We start from the raw sequence: 15297 nt of genomic DNA, 5'->3' as shown, positions 1-15297 counted from the left end.
TGAGAGAGGTAAAGAAGAACCCAAAGATCACTGTGGCTGAGCTCCAGAGATGCAGTCAGGAGATGGGAGAAAGTTGTAGAAAGTCAACCATCACTGCAGCCCTCCACCAGTCGGGGCTCTATGGCAGAGTGGCCCGACGGAAGCCTCTCCTCAGTGCAAGACACATGAAAGCCTGCATGGAGTTTGCTTAAAAAAAAAAACACACACCTGAAGGACTCCAAGATGGTGAAAAAAAAGATTCTCTTCAAGATAGAACTTTTTGGCTTAATTCTAAGCGGGATGTGTGGAGAAAACCAGGCACTGCTCATCACCTGTCCAATACAGTGCCAACAGTGAATAATGGCGATGGCAGCATCATGCTGTGAAGGTTTTTTTCAGCTGCAGGAACAGGACGACTGGTTGCAATGGAGGGAAAGATGAATGCGGCCAAGTACAGGGATATCCTGGACAAAAACGTTCTCCAGAGTGCTCAGGACCTCAGACTGGGCCGAATGATTACCTTCCAGCAAGATAATGACCCCAAGCACACAGCTAAAATAACAAAGGCGTGGCTTCACAACAACTCCGTGACTGTTCTTGAATAGCCCAGCCAGAGTCCTGACTTAAACCCAATTGAGCGTCTCTGGAGAGACCTAAAAATGGTTATCCACCAACGTTTACCATCCAACCTGACAGAACTGGAGGATCTGCCATGAGGAATGGAAGAAGATCCCCAAATCCAGGTGTGAAAAACTTGTTGCATCTTTCCCAAAAAGACTCATGGCTGTATTAGATCAAAAGGGTGCTTCTACTAAATACTGAGCAAATGGTCTGAATACTTAGGACCATGTGATATTTCAGTTTTTCTTTTTTAATAGAATCTGCAAAAATGTCAACAATTCTGTTTTTCTGTCAATATGGGGTGCTGTGTGTACATTAACCAGTTAGCAACCGCCCTATAGACGAAATACGTCTACAAGGCGGTTGCTTAACAGTAGGAGGGCGTCAATGTACGTCCTCCTAGAATCGTGCTCCCGCGCGCCGTGTGGGGCGCGCACACGGGAGTCTCCGTGACCGCCGGGTCCTCTGGACCCGGATCACGGTAAATCGCCACTGATAGCGGCGGTTTACCACGTGAACGCTCCGTCCAATGACGGAGCGATCACTAGTACACAAACCGGCGTCATGTGATGACGCCGGTTCCTCCCTCTCCTCTCTGTACCGAACGGTACAGTGTGAGAGAGGAGAGGAGAGAGAGCGGAAGCAGCTGCTGCTGCGGGCTGGATCTGTGACACATGCAGTCACAGATCCAGCCATCGATCCCTCCCTGTGCAATACTCTGCAGTACCAGCCATACTCTGCAATGCCCCCACACTGTACAATACCCCAAAATACTCTGCAATGCCCCCACACTCTGCAATGCCCCCACACTCTGCAATGCCCCCACACTCTGCAATGCCCCCACACTCTGCAATGCCCCCACACTCTGCAATGCCCCAAAATATTCTGCAATACCCCAAAATACTCTGCAATGCCCGCAATACTCCGCAATGCCCCGCAATACTCCGCAATGCCCCGCAACGTCGTCTATGGGGATTTTTAAGTAGCGAAGTTTGGCGCCATTCCACGAGCGTGTGCAATTTTGAAGGGTGACATGTTGGGTATCCATTTACTCGGCGTAACTTCATCTTTCACATTTATGCAAAAGAATGAAGAAAAAATACTAAATTTGCCAAATTTTATAACAGAAACAAAGAAAAATTATTTTTTTTTACAGAATTTTCAGTCTTTTTTTTTTTATAGCGCAAAAAATAAAAAACCCAACAGTGATTAAATACCACCAAAATAAAGCTCTATTTGTGTGAAAAAAAGGACGAAAATTTCATTTGGGTACAGTGTTGTATGACTGAGTAATTGTCATTCAAATTGTGAGAGCACCGAAAGCTAAAAATTGGTCTGGTTATTAAGGGGGTTTACGTGCCCAGTGGTCAATGAGGGAAAAAATGAACTTAAATGATTTTAGCAAATGGCTGCAATATAACAGAGTGAAAAATGTAAGGGGGTCTAAATACTTTCCATACATAGTGTGTGTGTGTGTGTGTGTATGTATATATATATATATATATATATATATATATATATATATATATATATATATATATACATACATACATACACACATACACACACCATCCAGAAGGTATTCACATCGCTTCACTTTTTCCACATTTTGTTATGTTACAGACTTATTCTAAAAATGGATAAAATTCATTATTTTCCTCTACATTATACAAACAATACCCCATTATGACAATGTGAAAGAAGTTTGTTTGAAATCTTTGCAAATGTATTAAGAAAAAAAAAAAAAAAAAATCACCCGTACATAAGTATTCACAGCCTTGGCCAAGACACTCAAAACTCGTGCTCAGGTGCATCCTGTTTCCACTGATCATTCTTGAGATATTTCTACAACTTGATTGGAGTCAACCTGTGGTAAATTAAGTTGATTGGACATGATTTGGAATGGCACACATCTGTTTATATAAGGTCCCACAGTTAACAGTGCATGTCAGAGCATAAACCAAGCCATGAAGTCTGAGGAAGTGGTTGTAGACCTCCAAGACAGGACTGTATAGACTAGAGGCACAGATCTGGGGAAGGGTAAAAAAAAAAGAAAGTCTGCAGCATTGAAGGTGCCAATGACCACAGTGACCTCCATCATTCATAAATGGAAGAAATTTGGAACCACCAGGACTCTTTCTAGAGTGGGATGCCAAACCAAACTGAGGGATCGGGGGAGAAGGGCCTTAGTCAGGGAGGTGACCAAGAATCCGATGGTCACTCTGACATAGCTCCAGCGTTTCTTTGTGGAGAGAGGAGAACCTTCCAGAAGAACAACCATCTCTGCAGCACTCCACTAATCAGGACTGTATGGTAGAGAGGCCAGATAAAAGCCACTCCTCAGTAAAAGGCCTGAATGGCAAGCGTCATGTCTGGAGGAAACCAGGCACCGCTCATAACCTGGTCAATACCATCCCTACAGTGAAGCATGGTGGTGGCAGCATCATACTGTGGGGATGCTTTTCAGCAGCAGGAACTGGGAGACTAGTCAGAATTGAGTGAAAGATGAATGCAGCAATGTACAGAGAGATCCTCGATGAAAACCTACTTCAGAGCGCTCTGCACCTCATACTGCGGCGAAGGTTCATCTTCCAACAGGACAACAACCCTAAGCACACAGCCAAGATAACAGAGTGGCTACGAGACACCTGTGAATTTCCTTGAGTGGCCCAGCCAGAGCCCAAGCTTGAACCCAATTGAACATCTCTGGAGCAATCTGAAAATGGCTGTACACTGATGCTTCTCATCCAACCTGATGGAGCTTGAGAGGTCCTGCAAAGATGAAATGGGAGAAACTCCCAAAAATAGGTGTGCCAAGATTGTAGCACCATACTCAAAAAAAGCATGAGGCTGTAACTGGTGCCAAAGGTGCTTCAACAAAGTATTGAGCAAAGGCTGTGAATACTTATGCACATGGGATTTTTTTATTTTTAATAAATTTGCAAAGATTTTAAAACACAACTTTTTTCACGCTGTCATTATGGTATATAAGCTGTGACATGACAAAATGTTGAACAAGTGAAGCACTGTGAATACTTTCCAGATGCACTGTAGTTTATATATACACATACATACACAATATATATATATATATATATATATATATAAACTGCACATTTTCTAGTCAAGAACTGCCATATATTGCACAATCATGAACACAATTTAACAGCCTGCTCTATTTTTTATACATTTAAGAGTACATTTTATTCCACTTTGCCACTGTATTAACCCCTGAAATATATTGTCCAACTGTTCTTTGCTGCAAACAGAAAAAAATGGGAGATCATGACTAATGATCCAGGGATAAATGAAAATGACAAAGGCCCAATAATGTAATGGTCTGTTGTAACTCCGTAGGTTAATAGGGTACGTGCACCGGAATGGATTATGGAAAGTTATCTTAACATTATGCACTGTTGACTTCCATTTTCTGCATCTGAGTATCTAGATCGCCGTTTTGACTCTTTTTCCCACTATCGTGCTGTTTCTTTTGTTTTTTTGCTAGCTCTTGGTCAATTGGAGCTGGCTTCACAAATTTTATTATATCCTTAAGCCCTGTAGGAAAAAACAAAAACAAAAACACAAATCAATCATCAGTTTGATTATTTAAACACTTAACCACTTCAATACCGGTCATTTTCACCCCCTTCCTGCCCAGACCAAATTTTTAGTTTTCAGCGCCGTCGCAATTTGAATGACAATTGCGCGGTCATGCAACAATGTACCCAAATGAAATCTATGGGCCATATTCACGTAGAAGTGCGGCGGCGTAACGTATCGTAGATACGTTACACCGCCGCAAGTTTTCATCGCAAGTGCCTGATTCACAAAGCACTTGCAATGAAAACCTACGCTGGCGGCCTCCGGCGTAAGCCCGCGTAATTTAAAGGGGCGTGTGCCATTTAAATTAGGCGCGCTCCCGCGCCGGACCTGCTGCGCATGCTCCGTTTCGATATTCCCGCTGTGCTTTGCGCGAACTGACGTCATTTTTTCGATCGGCAACGTGCGTAGCGTACTTCCGTATTCCCAGACGTCTTACGCAAACGACGTGAAATTTTTAATTTCGACGCGGGAACGACGGCCATACTTTATACAGCAATACGTTTGCTGTGTAAAGTTAAGGCACCCAAAACGACGACTAACTTTGCGACGGGAAACTAGACTAGCGGCGACGTAGCGAACGCGAAAAACCGTTGTGGATCGCCGTAACTCCTAATTTGCATACCCGACGCTGGTTTACGACACAAACTCCCCCCAGCAGCACTGCATCCTAAGATCCGACAGTGTCAAACAATTACACCTGTCGGATCTTAGGGATATCTATGCGTCTATGAATCAGTCGCATAGATACTCTCAGAGATACGACGGAGTATCTGAGATACTCCGTCGTATCTCCGCTGTGAATCTGGCCCTATGTTTTTTCCCCCACAAATAGCTTTTGTTTGGTGGTATTTGATCACATCTGCGGTTTTAATTTTTTACGCTATAAACAAAAGATCAACAATTTTGAAGAAAAAAAAAACACTATTTTTTACTTTTCGATTTAATAAATATCACTATTTAAAAAAATAAAAAACATTTTTCCTCAGTTTAGACCGATACGTATTCTACATTTTTTTTTTAATCAAAAATATTGCAGTAAGCGTTTATTGATTGATTTGCGCAAATGTTATAGCGTCTACAAAATAAGGGATAGATATATGGCATTTTTATTTTTTTATTAGTAATGGCGGCGATCTGCGATATTTATTGTGACCGTGACATTGCGGCGGACACATCGGACACTTTTTTGGGACTATTCACCCTCCACTCTTACGGACCTCCTGGTTTCACACAGGCACATAAAAGGGATAAATAGGCACTCCATAGTATAGTAATCCCATAAAAATAATTTTATTCAAGGTAAAAAACTCACATTTAAGTATAGTGACTACCTCGTCACTTTCTCAAAGGATACACGTGAGGACAGGAAGAGCCGTGGTGACATCACTCCTGGGTTACCGCTGAACCCGAAAAATGCTGTAACTACTCTACTTAAATGTGAGTTTTTTTACCTTGAATAAAATTATTATTTTTATGGAATGGACTTTTATGCACATTGCTGTGGATCACTTATAGAAATTTTCCAGCACAAGGAACTGCATCTGCACATGTTGCTGTTTTTTTTATCAGACTGATAATACTTTATTATTATTTTTCTCATTGGTTTACACAGATATTTTACACAGGATTCGTTTTTTCACATTTGGATTGCTGCACTTGGTATTTATATGCACTGTAGAGCAAGTCATATTTATTTATTATTGAACATACAAGATATATGCACCTTTTATCTTAATTTTAGAGTGAGCGCCCCTATACCCCCTTCTTAAATTCATTTCGCCATCAGTGTGTGAACACTTACTATATGGCTGCTACACATTTGTTTCGTTTTTTTTTCTCCCACCCCACCCCCTTGTTGGTTTGCGCATTAGTTTCCCCTATTTTCATTCTTTCCCATAAGCAATGTTTTATTGATTTACAATGCACATCTGAACTTCCTAGCAAATTTTCCTATTCAATTCCCTAGCACAACCTCCTTCCTCAATGAAAGTCATAGGTATATTCTCTTTGCATAGTGTCCAATTACCCTCAATGCTGACCCAAGCATCCCTGTCCCTACCTCCCTGCATAAACTTTTTTCCAGGCAGTCGTCATGGCAGCAAAAATTTGTTAAAAACGCATCCCACGAGACCTGTGGTGGCAGGAATGTTCTCGCAAAAGCATAATCATGCTGCATTTATTCAACTGCAGACAGTGTTGAAGCACAGATCTTTCTTTGGATTGTGCTGCTCTCCTTTGCAGGTTTACTGTAGTGTGTTGCAAAATTTCTGGTCTGACTGTTACCTCTGTATTTCCACCAATCAGTTGCAGCGGTTCTGCAAGGACAGAAATTATGTGCATCACTTCCAGTAGGCGCTTTGCTCTTGCATCCTCAATATCTCAGCCTCTTGATATGGCCAGAAGTTACATATGATGCAGTAGGGCTGCAACAAACGATTATTTGGCCGATTGAGGTTTCGATTAATCGAATAATCGGTTAACAACCTTAATATCATAAAAAATTTGCTGCGATTTGCATTTTTTATTTTTTTTGGCCAATTTGTTGTTGGGCAGATTAGATTAGAAAACACAAATTGCCCCAAAAAAAAATTTCTGCAGCTTCTCCATTGAAGTATATTGAACCAAAAAAACAAAATAGCACAGTTTTGCGTAAAAAAAAAAAATCCTTGCCCTTTCCAAATACTCAGCAGCTGACAAAATCATGGATGTGAAACCATGTAAATGAACGTAGTGTGTTTCTGCAAAAAGCACAGAGGTGTGACCCAGGCTGAGATGTTTAGTAAAATAATGGGGTTAAAAAAACTAAAATTAGTACAAAAAGAGCAAATAATCGCTACTGTAAGGGGTTCATTTCTTTCTCGTACATCACGGGACACAGAGCGGCATATTCTTTACTATACGTGTTATATGGAGTACCTTCAGGTGATAAGGAAGTCCCCTCCCTATATAACCCCCTCCCATAGAGGGAGTACCTCAGTTTTTTCGCCAGTGTCTTAGGTGATGGTCACGAATTAGCTTTGCTCCACGTCCTTGGGACCAAGGCAGGCTAAACGGATCTGTCCAAAGGGCCTCAGAGCTAAAGTGGACAGTACCCGGGCCCCAAATCGTGGGGTGTTGCCTATAATGCTCTCCTTGGAGGGCTGGACCCTGGGCCTAGAGCTTTGGTTTTGTTAAAAATCAAAAGTTTTCCTGTTGCCAGGGTGCTGTATAGGTCCAGGGCAGTAGGTGTTCCTTGGGACCCCAGTACCTGAAGGTCTAGTACGCTACCCACGGAGAAGGGAGAAGATTGGATAACTTGCTATGCAAACTGTCCTGCAGCTTGGAGCGGGTAAGGGGGGGTTTGCGGGACTTGGTCCGTCGGCAGGCCCCCCGGGGGAGATTCTGGAGGTTCAGCCTGGGTATGCTCTGCATTGGCAATTGGCTCCACTATGTCTGTTTAAAGACAGGATGGTCTTAATTACCCCAGTACCTAGCCCCCCTTATTGTGTGCTTTTTCCGCTGCTGCAAACCGAAACTTCCGACAGGTCTCGTATGGCAGGCCCCCCCCCACGCGTTGCGTCACTTGCCACGTGCCAATCATGGGTAAAGTCACCCATGATTAAGTCACGTGGCAAGTGATGCAACGCGTGGGGGGGGGGGGAGCCTGCCGTACAAGACCTGTCGGAAGTTTCCGAGTGAGGATCTCAACAATTTGTTACTGAGCGGCTTTCACAAAGAGGGGGAAAATCGTGAGTGTATCAGCGCACAGCGCTATTGATCTTGCTTTGGAGCCTTGAAGCATTACACTATTGTGTGTTTCTTCTTTCCTTCATATCTGTCACATCCTGCCGTGATTTGTGTGGAGTGGATCTAAAGTTACTGCATTTCATAGTAATCATCAAGGCTGTGTATTATCATGAGACTGGAGCAGGTTTGAAGCTACTGCAGTGCATATTAGCCATCAAGGCTGTGCTGGTTTGATTACACTGACATTCACTCTCTGCTGATCAACACATATTGTTAACCCTTCAGTGTATTATCCATTCAACTATAGGGACGGTTATTGGAAACCCTTTTGCAGTCGATGCTCCTTTAGTTTTTCACTTTATTCACCTCTTGTTTGCGGTGGTATTAACACTGAGTTCATTAATTAGCAAATTTGTTTAATCACATTTGTGCATCTGATCTTTTGTAGTAGGTATCACATCAATTAGTTGTTTTTAGCGCATATGTTTACAAGTTATTTTCCAGGCAAAAAACGGGCTAGATCCCCATCGCCTAAACTCGCATCCTCAGATGCTGAAGTTCTTTCTCCTCAGGAATATGAATCTCAGGAGGATCAAGTGGAGCAGAACCTGGAGGGTTCAGATATTGAAGAGTCCACCATAGTGGAACCATTTTCAGCCTCCCAAGCGGAGAGTCTGTGGATCCAGTCTTTGACAGACATGGTCCGTTCGGCATTTAAATTGCCTCTAATGGGGCCTCAAGTCCCTACGGTATCTTCTTTGGGCTCCTTGAAAGCGCCACTAAGTAATGCTCTGTTTCCAGTCCATCCTCTCTTGGAGGATCTGATATTTAAGGATTGGTACGACCGGACAGAATATTCGTACCTCCTAAAAGGTTTGCTGTCCTCTACCCTATGGAAGAGAAATTTTCCAAGAGATGGGCGGTGGACGCAGCCATTTCCTGCGTAAATAAATCCTTGACTTGTCCAGTGGAGAACATACAGATGTTCAAAGACCCGGTCGATAAACAACTAAAAACTCTTTTGAAGGCTTCCTTTGCTACGGCAGGAGCAGTGGTGCAGCCGGCTGTGGCTGCTATTGGCATTTGTCAAGCATTAAAGGACCAGACAAAACAGATGTTAAGGGATATTCCGGCCGAGCAGGCACGAGAATTAACTGACCTCCCCAGAGCCCTGTGTCTTGTGGTGGATGCTATTAAAGACTCCATCCAGCAGGCTTCCCGCTTGTCACTATTCTTGGTACACATGCGAAGGCTTTTGTGGCTAAAGAATTGGTCGGCCGAGACTCCATGTAAAAAACTCTTAGCGGGCTTCCCCTTTCACGGAGGAAGACTTTTTGGAGAAGATCTGGATAAATACATTCAGACAATATCTAGTGGCAAAAGCACTCTTTTGCCGGTCAAGAAGAAACCTCGAGGCCCCCCGTTTAAGCGGCAGTTGTCGCAAACTCCGGGGCCTTCGACCTCCAGGCAGTATCGACAGCCTCCTGCACGGTCAAACTTTGGTAATAAGTCGCAGGGACAGGCCTCAGGTGGCAAGAGACCATGGTCTCGTAAGCCAGCAAAACCGGCCCCAAATCAGCTTTATGAAGGGGCGCCCCCACTCAATCGGGTGGGGGGGGAAGGCTTCGGTTCTTTGCAGAAGTTTGGGAAGCCAATATCCCCGACAAGTGGGTTCTTTCCTTGGTCGCCACAGGCTACAAGATAGAGTTTCTGGAGTTTCCTCCTCTTCATTTTCAGGAATCAAGAGTTCCAAAAGATCCAGTAAAGAAAGCATGTCTGCTGGCAGCTTTGGATCATCTTCTATTCCAGGGGGTAATCATAGAGGAGCCAGCCCAGGAGCGTGGGCTAGGCTTTTACTCCAACCCATTTATCGTACCAAAGCCCAACGGCGACGTCAGACCAATCCTGGATCGAAAGGGTCTGAACTCTTACCTAAGGGTTTGCTCCTTTCGGATGGAATCCGTACGGTCGGCAGCAGCTGCCTTGCAGCAAGACGATTATCTAGCCTCAATAGACAAAGGATGCATACCTACATGTACCAATCTTTCAGGGGCATCAAAGGTTCCTGCGCTTTGCAGTCGCAGGACGCCACTTCCAATTTGTGGCTCTCCCCTTCGGGCTAGCGACAGCCCCCCGGGTGTTTACGAAGGTCCTGGCTCCCATCTTAGCCAATCTAAGGACCCAGGGAGTTTTGATCCTGGCTTACCTGGATGACCTCCTTATCATAGACCACTCTGCTTCCAGCCTAAATCAAGCAGTAGCCCTTACGGTTCAGTCTCTCGAGGTATTCGGCTGGGTTCTAAACCGAGAGAAATCGGCCTTGCAACCCACAAGACGGTTGGAATACCTCGGCATGCGGCTAGACACAGAACAGCAGAGAGCGTTCCTACCTTTAACAAAAGCCAAAGGTATCAGAGAGTTAATCCGGGTGGTTCAGAGCAAAAGAGAACCAACCATTCGCTTATGTATGCGATTGCTGGGCAAACTAGTGGCCACCTTCGAGGCGGCACCTTATGCTCAGGTTCACACTCAAGTTCTACAGGCGGCCATTCAGCTTGGAACAAGGATCCAACAGCCCTGGATCTTCCCTTGGCCCTCTCGTCAAAGGTCCGTCAAAGTCTCTGCTGGTGGCTAAACCCTCAGAATCTAATGAAGGGAAAATCTTTCAGTCCCATTGTCTGGAAGATAGTGACCACAGATGCCAGCCTAAAGGGCTGGGGAGCAGTCTTGGACGGGCAGACTCAGCAGGGGACGTGGGCAGGGTCAGAGAGACTTCTGCCCATCAACGTTCTGGAGATCAGAGCTGCACGGTTAGCCTTAAAAGCATGGACATCCAAGCTACAAGGGTCTCCAGTAAGAGTGCAGTCAGACAATGCCACGGCTGTGGCATATATAAACCACCAGGGGGGGCACGAGGAGTCGAGCCGCCCAGAAGGAGGTGAATTTAAATTTTTCTATGGGCAGAGGCACATGTGCCATGCATCTCGGCAATTTTTATTCCCGGAGTGGACAACTTACAGGCGGACTTCTTAAGTCGCCAACAGCTGGTTCCAGGGGAATGGTCACTCCATCCCCAGGTCTTTCAGGAGATCTGCCAGAAATGGGGATTTCCGGAAGTAGACATTATGGCATCGAGGTTCAACAAAAAACTGAACAAGTTCATGCCCCGGACAAGGGATCCTCTGGCCTGTGGAACCGATGCGTTGGTTTGCCCTTGGCATCAATTCAATCTACTGTATGCCTTCCCTCCGTTGCAGATGCTGCCCCGCCTGCTGCGCAGGATCAGGGGAGAAAACAAACCAGTCATTCTGATTGCCCCAGCATGGCCCCGGAGGTCATGGTTCTCACTGATCGTGAGAATGTCAGTAGGGGTGCCCTGGACCCTTCCACTTCGTCCAGACCTACTCTCGCAAGGCCCGATCCTCCACCCTGCCTTACGGCATCTAAATTTGGCGGCTGAATCCCTGATTCTCAGGGGTAGAGGTCTATCCAGCCAGGTGATTTCTACTCCGATTAAGGCTAGAAAGCCAGTCTCCAGAGTAATTTATTACAGGGTTTGGAGGGCCTACGTGGTCTGGTGCGAGTCCCAAAGATGGCTCCCTCGCAAGTACACCATTGACAGAGTGTTACGTTTTCTCCAGATAGGAGTGGACAAAAACTTGGCCTTAAGCACGATCAAGGGACAAGTTTCAGCCTTGTCAGTGTGGTTTCAGAGGCCTTTGGCCACTCACTCTCTAGTCAAGACTTTTTTGCAGGGGGTCTTACGCATTAAGCCCCCTGTCAAATCTCTGCTTTGCCCGTGGGATTTGAATCTTGTTTTGTCGGCTCTACAAAAGCAGCCCTTTGAACCTCTGGCAGAGGTTCCGTTGGTATTACTGACTAGGAAGTTAGTATTTTTGGTTGCTATGGCCTCTGCTAGAAGAGTATCAGAGCTGGCAGCCTTGTCTTGTAGAGAACCATACCTCATTCTGCATAAAGACAGGGTGGTTCTCTGTCCGCATCCGTCTTTTCTGCCAAAGGTTGTGTCCAGTTTTCACTTAAACCAGGATTTGATCCTACCATCCTTTTTTCCAAAGCCCACTTCGAGAAAGGAAGGCTTGCTGCACACCTTGGATGTTGTCAGGGCCATGAAGGCCTGCCTCAAGGCTACAGAAAAGATTTGAAAGACGGATACATTGTTCATCCTGCCGGAAGGACCCAAGATGGGTCAGGCGGCAGCTAAAGCTACCATAGCTAGATGGATTAAGCAGTTAATCAGTCAGGCCTACGGCTTGAAGGGGTTGCCCCCTCCTTTATCAGTTAAGGCCCATTCTACTAGGGCCATGAGGTCCTCCTGGGCAGCACACCACCAGATCTCTATGGCTCAGGTTTGCAAGGCGGCAACCTGGTCATCGGTCCACACGTTCACAACATTTTACCAATTGGACGTTAGAAGGAGGGCCGATGCAGCCTTTGGACAGACAGTGCTGCAGGCTGCAATTTGAGATCCTCGGGATCTGGGGCACCCTTGTTTAATGAATTAATTAATTACATTAATCAAATTAATTATTGTTTTCTCATTGGATTTAATTTGGATTTATGATTTAAAATGGTTACTTTCTGAATTAAATTTTCTGGTTGAGATGTCTCCCTCCCCTCATTAAAGCATTGCTTTCGGACATTCCGTATAGTAATGAATATGCCGCTCTGTGTCCCGTGATGTACGAGAAAGAAAAAGGGATTTTTAATACAGCTTAACTGTAAAATCCTTTTCTTGGAGTACATCACGGGACACAGCGCTCCCACCCCTATTATGGGGAGATTTTGGGATGCATACTGCTTGCTACAAAACTGATGTACTCCCTCTATGGGAGGGGGTTATATAGGGAGGGGACTTCCTGTTTGAGATTGCCAGTATCCATCACCTGAAGGTACTCCATATAACCCGTATACCAGTAATGAATATACCGCTCTGTGTCCCGTGATGTACTCCAATAAAAGGATTTTACAGGTAAGCTGTATTAAAAATCCATTTTTTTTACTGTGGGACAGTGAAAGTAATATTTACAGTAGAGATTTGCTCTTTTTGTACTATAAAAAGGATATTTTTTAAAAAAATTTTAACCCCATTATGTTACTGGCCGATTAATCGATTATGAAAATGATAATCGATAATTTCATAATTGATTAGTTGTTTCTGCCCTATGATGCAGCCAGGGTGACACTGGTGACAACTGGATATTAAATCTCACCTCTGGCCTGGTAGCTGCCACGTCTTCCTGCTCTTCTACAGTTTTAACCCGCTTTCTGTCCAACTTTTCTTTGGTGAGCCTTCCTAGGCTTTTCGTTTGTATTCTTTTTGCTCCCCTCATGTATTTTATATGGGTATTCTTTCTTGGTTGGCCTGGTTTTTCATTTATCGCTCTTGCAACTTTTTACATACATATTTATATGTGCTATATCCTGATGTTTTTTTCTTTGCTCTTAGCGCCTCTTGCCATATAATGCGTGGTAAACTCTCCCCCAAGGGGCGCAGTGTACCTCTCACATGGTCCCATTCAATCCTCAGTCCTGGAGACAGGATCATGGTTACTTACAATAACCGTCTCCAGGGGTAATAAGCACACGGTCAGGGTGGAGCAATTCTTAGGAGATGTCCTCCAATATCCTAGAGATCAAAACTGCTGCCTTCAAAACTTGACTCTCGTCGGAAAGTGAAACGGAGAACTGACAATTCCATGGCAGTGTCTTAAAAAGGGGTCTACTTCAGGAAGTCTAGCCTATACTAAAATGGGTGAATTAATCTTCAAGACCTCGTGGCATAATTTTTACCAGGTCTACAAAATGTTTGAGCAGACATTCTCTGGGAGATCCAGATGTTCTAAAAGCTAAGGATTTTTCTTCCCCACCACAGATAATGGTGCATTGGACTATGGCAATGGCTAGGTCATGGGTGTTTCAAGCTGGAATTTTACCAGACACGATTTGCAAGGCAGCAAGCTGGTCCTCCAATCATACATTTATCATTTGCTACAGATTAGAAGTGGCAGAAGTAGCCATTGCAATTGGTCCTTGGCCTCTTCTGTAGCCATCTGTCCCGTACATGCTTTACAACTCATTCGCCTCGTTGCGTTAGTTGGTTAACCACTTCCATACTTTCATTGTGAAATGACGGCGGCAGGAACCCCTCGCCGATCCGGGTGGACGTCATATGACGTCCTGTGTTTCCGGCGATCTATGGCGCACGCGCGCCCACGGCAGCACTCGTGACCCGGCGCGGGTGCCTGGCGGCCGCGTTTGTCGGTAATCACGGCAGGAGTGTGGATCTGTGTGTGTGTGTGTGTGTGTGTGTGTGTGTAAAACACACAGATCCACCTCCTGTCAGCGGTGAGACCAATGTGTGTTCCCAGTACAGAGGAACACACATCGGTCTCCTCCCCTTGAGAGTCCCCTCCCCCCTACAGTTAGAACACACCTTAGGGAACATATTAACCCCTTCAACGCCCCCTAGTGGTTAACCCCTTCCCTGCCAGTCACATTTACACAGTAATCAATGCATATTTATAGCATTAATCGCTTTATAAAATGTGAATGGTCCCAAAAACGTGTCAAAAGTGTCCGATGTGTTCGCCGCAACGTCACGGTCACAGTAAAAAAAAAAAAAAAAACGCAAATCGCCGCCATTACTAGTAAAAAAATTAATAAAATAAAAATGCCATAAATCTATCACCTATTTTGTAGACGCTATAACTTTTGAGCAAACCAATCAATATACGATTATTGCGATTTGTTTTACCAAAAATATGTAGAATACGTATCAGCCTAAACTGAGGAAATTTTTTTTTTTTTTTCAATTGTGATATTTATTAAATAAAAAAGTGTTTTTTTTTTTTTTAAATCGTCGCTCTTTTATTTATAGCGCAAAAAATAAAAACCGCAGAGATGATCAAATACCACCAAACGAAAGCTCCATTTGTGGGGGGAAAAAAACTAAGATTTAGTTTGGGTACAGTGTTGCATGACCACGCAATTGTCATTCAAAGTGCAACAGCGCTGAAAACTAAAAATTGGTCTGGGCAGGAAGGGGGTGAAAATGCCCTGTATGGAAGGGGTTAGCAGGTGTCTCAAACTGGTGGCCCTCCAGATGTTGTGAAACTACAAGTCCCATCATGCCTCTGCCTGTGGGAGTCATGGTTGTAACTGTCAGCCTTGCAATGCCTCATGGGACTTGTAGTTTCGCAACAGCTGGAGGGCCGCCAGTTGAGACCCCTGGGTTAAAGGGTCACTAAAGGAAAAAAAAATGTTTTGCTGAAATGACTGTTTACAGGGTATAGAGACATAAAAGTTAACTGATTCCTTTTAAAAATGATTAAAAATAGATTAAATTCA

At 44.4% G+C, this 15297-nt stretch overlaps 1 protein-coding gene across 1 annotated transcript in view; it reads right to left on the bottom strand.

The window, feature by feature from the left end:
* Positions 1-3716: 3716 nt before the first annotated feature.
* The window catches only part of SARS1 (seryl-tRNA synthetase 1), a 48955-nt gene continuing 37374 nt past the window's right edge, over positions 3717-15297 (bottom strand). The window contains exon 11 of the mRNA XM_040337709.1: positions 3717-4155. Coding sequence (XP_040193643.1) covers positions 4007-4155 — 149 coding nt within the window. The 3' untranslated portion in view covers positions 3717-4006. The remainder of the gene's footprint in view (positions 4156-15297) is intronic.

This window comes from Rana temporaria, chromosome 2, assembly GCF_905171775.1.
Source record: "Rana temporaria chromosome 2, aRanTem1.1, whole genome shotgun sequence".
NCBI classification, from domain to species: domain Eukaryota; kingdom Metazoa; phylum Chordata; class Amphibia; order Anura; family Ranidae; genus Rana; species Rana temporaria.
Note: the sequence above shows the minus strand (reverse complement) of the source record. Positions and strands in the feature narration are given on the sequence as shown.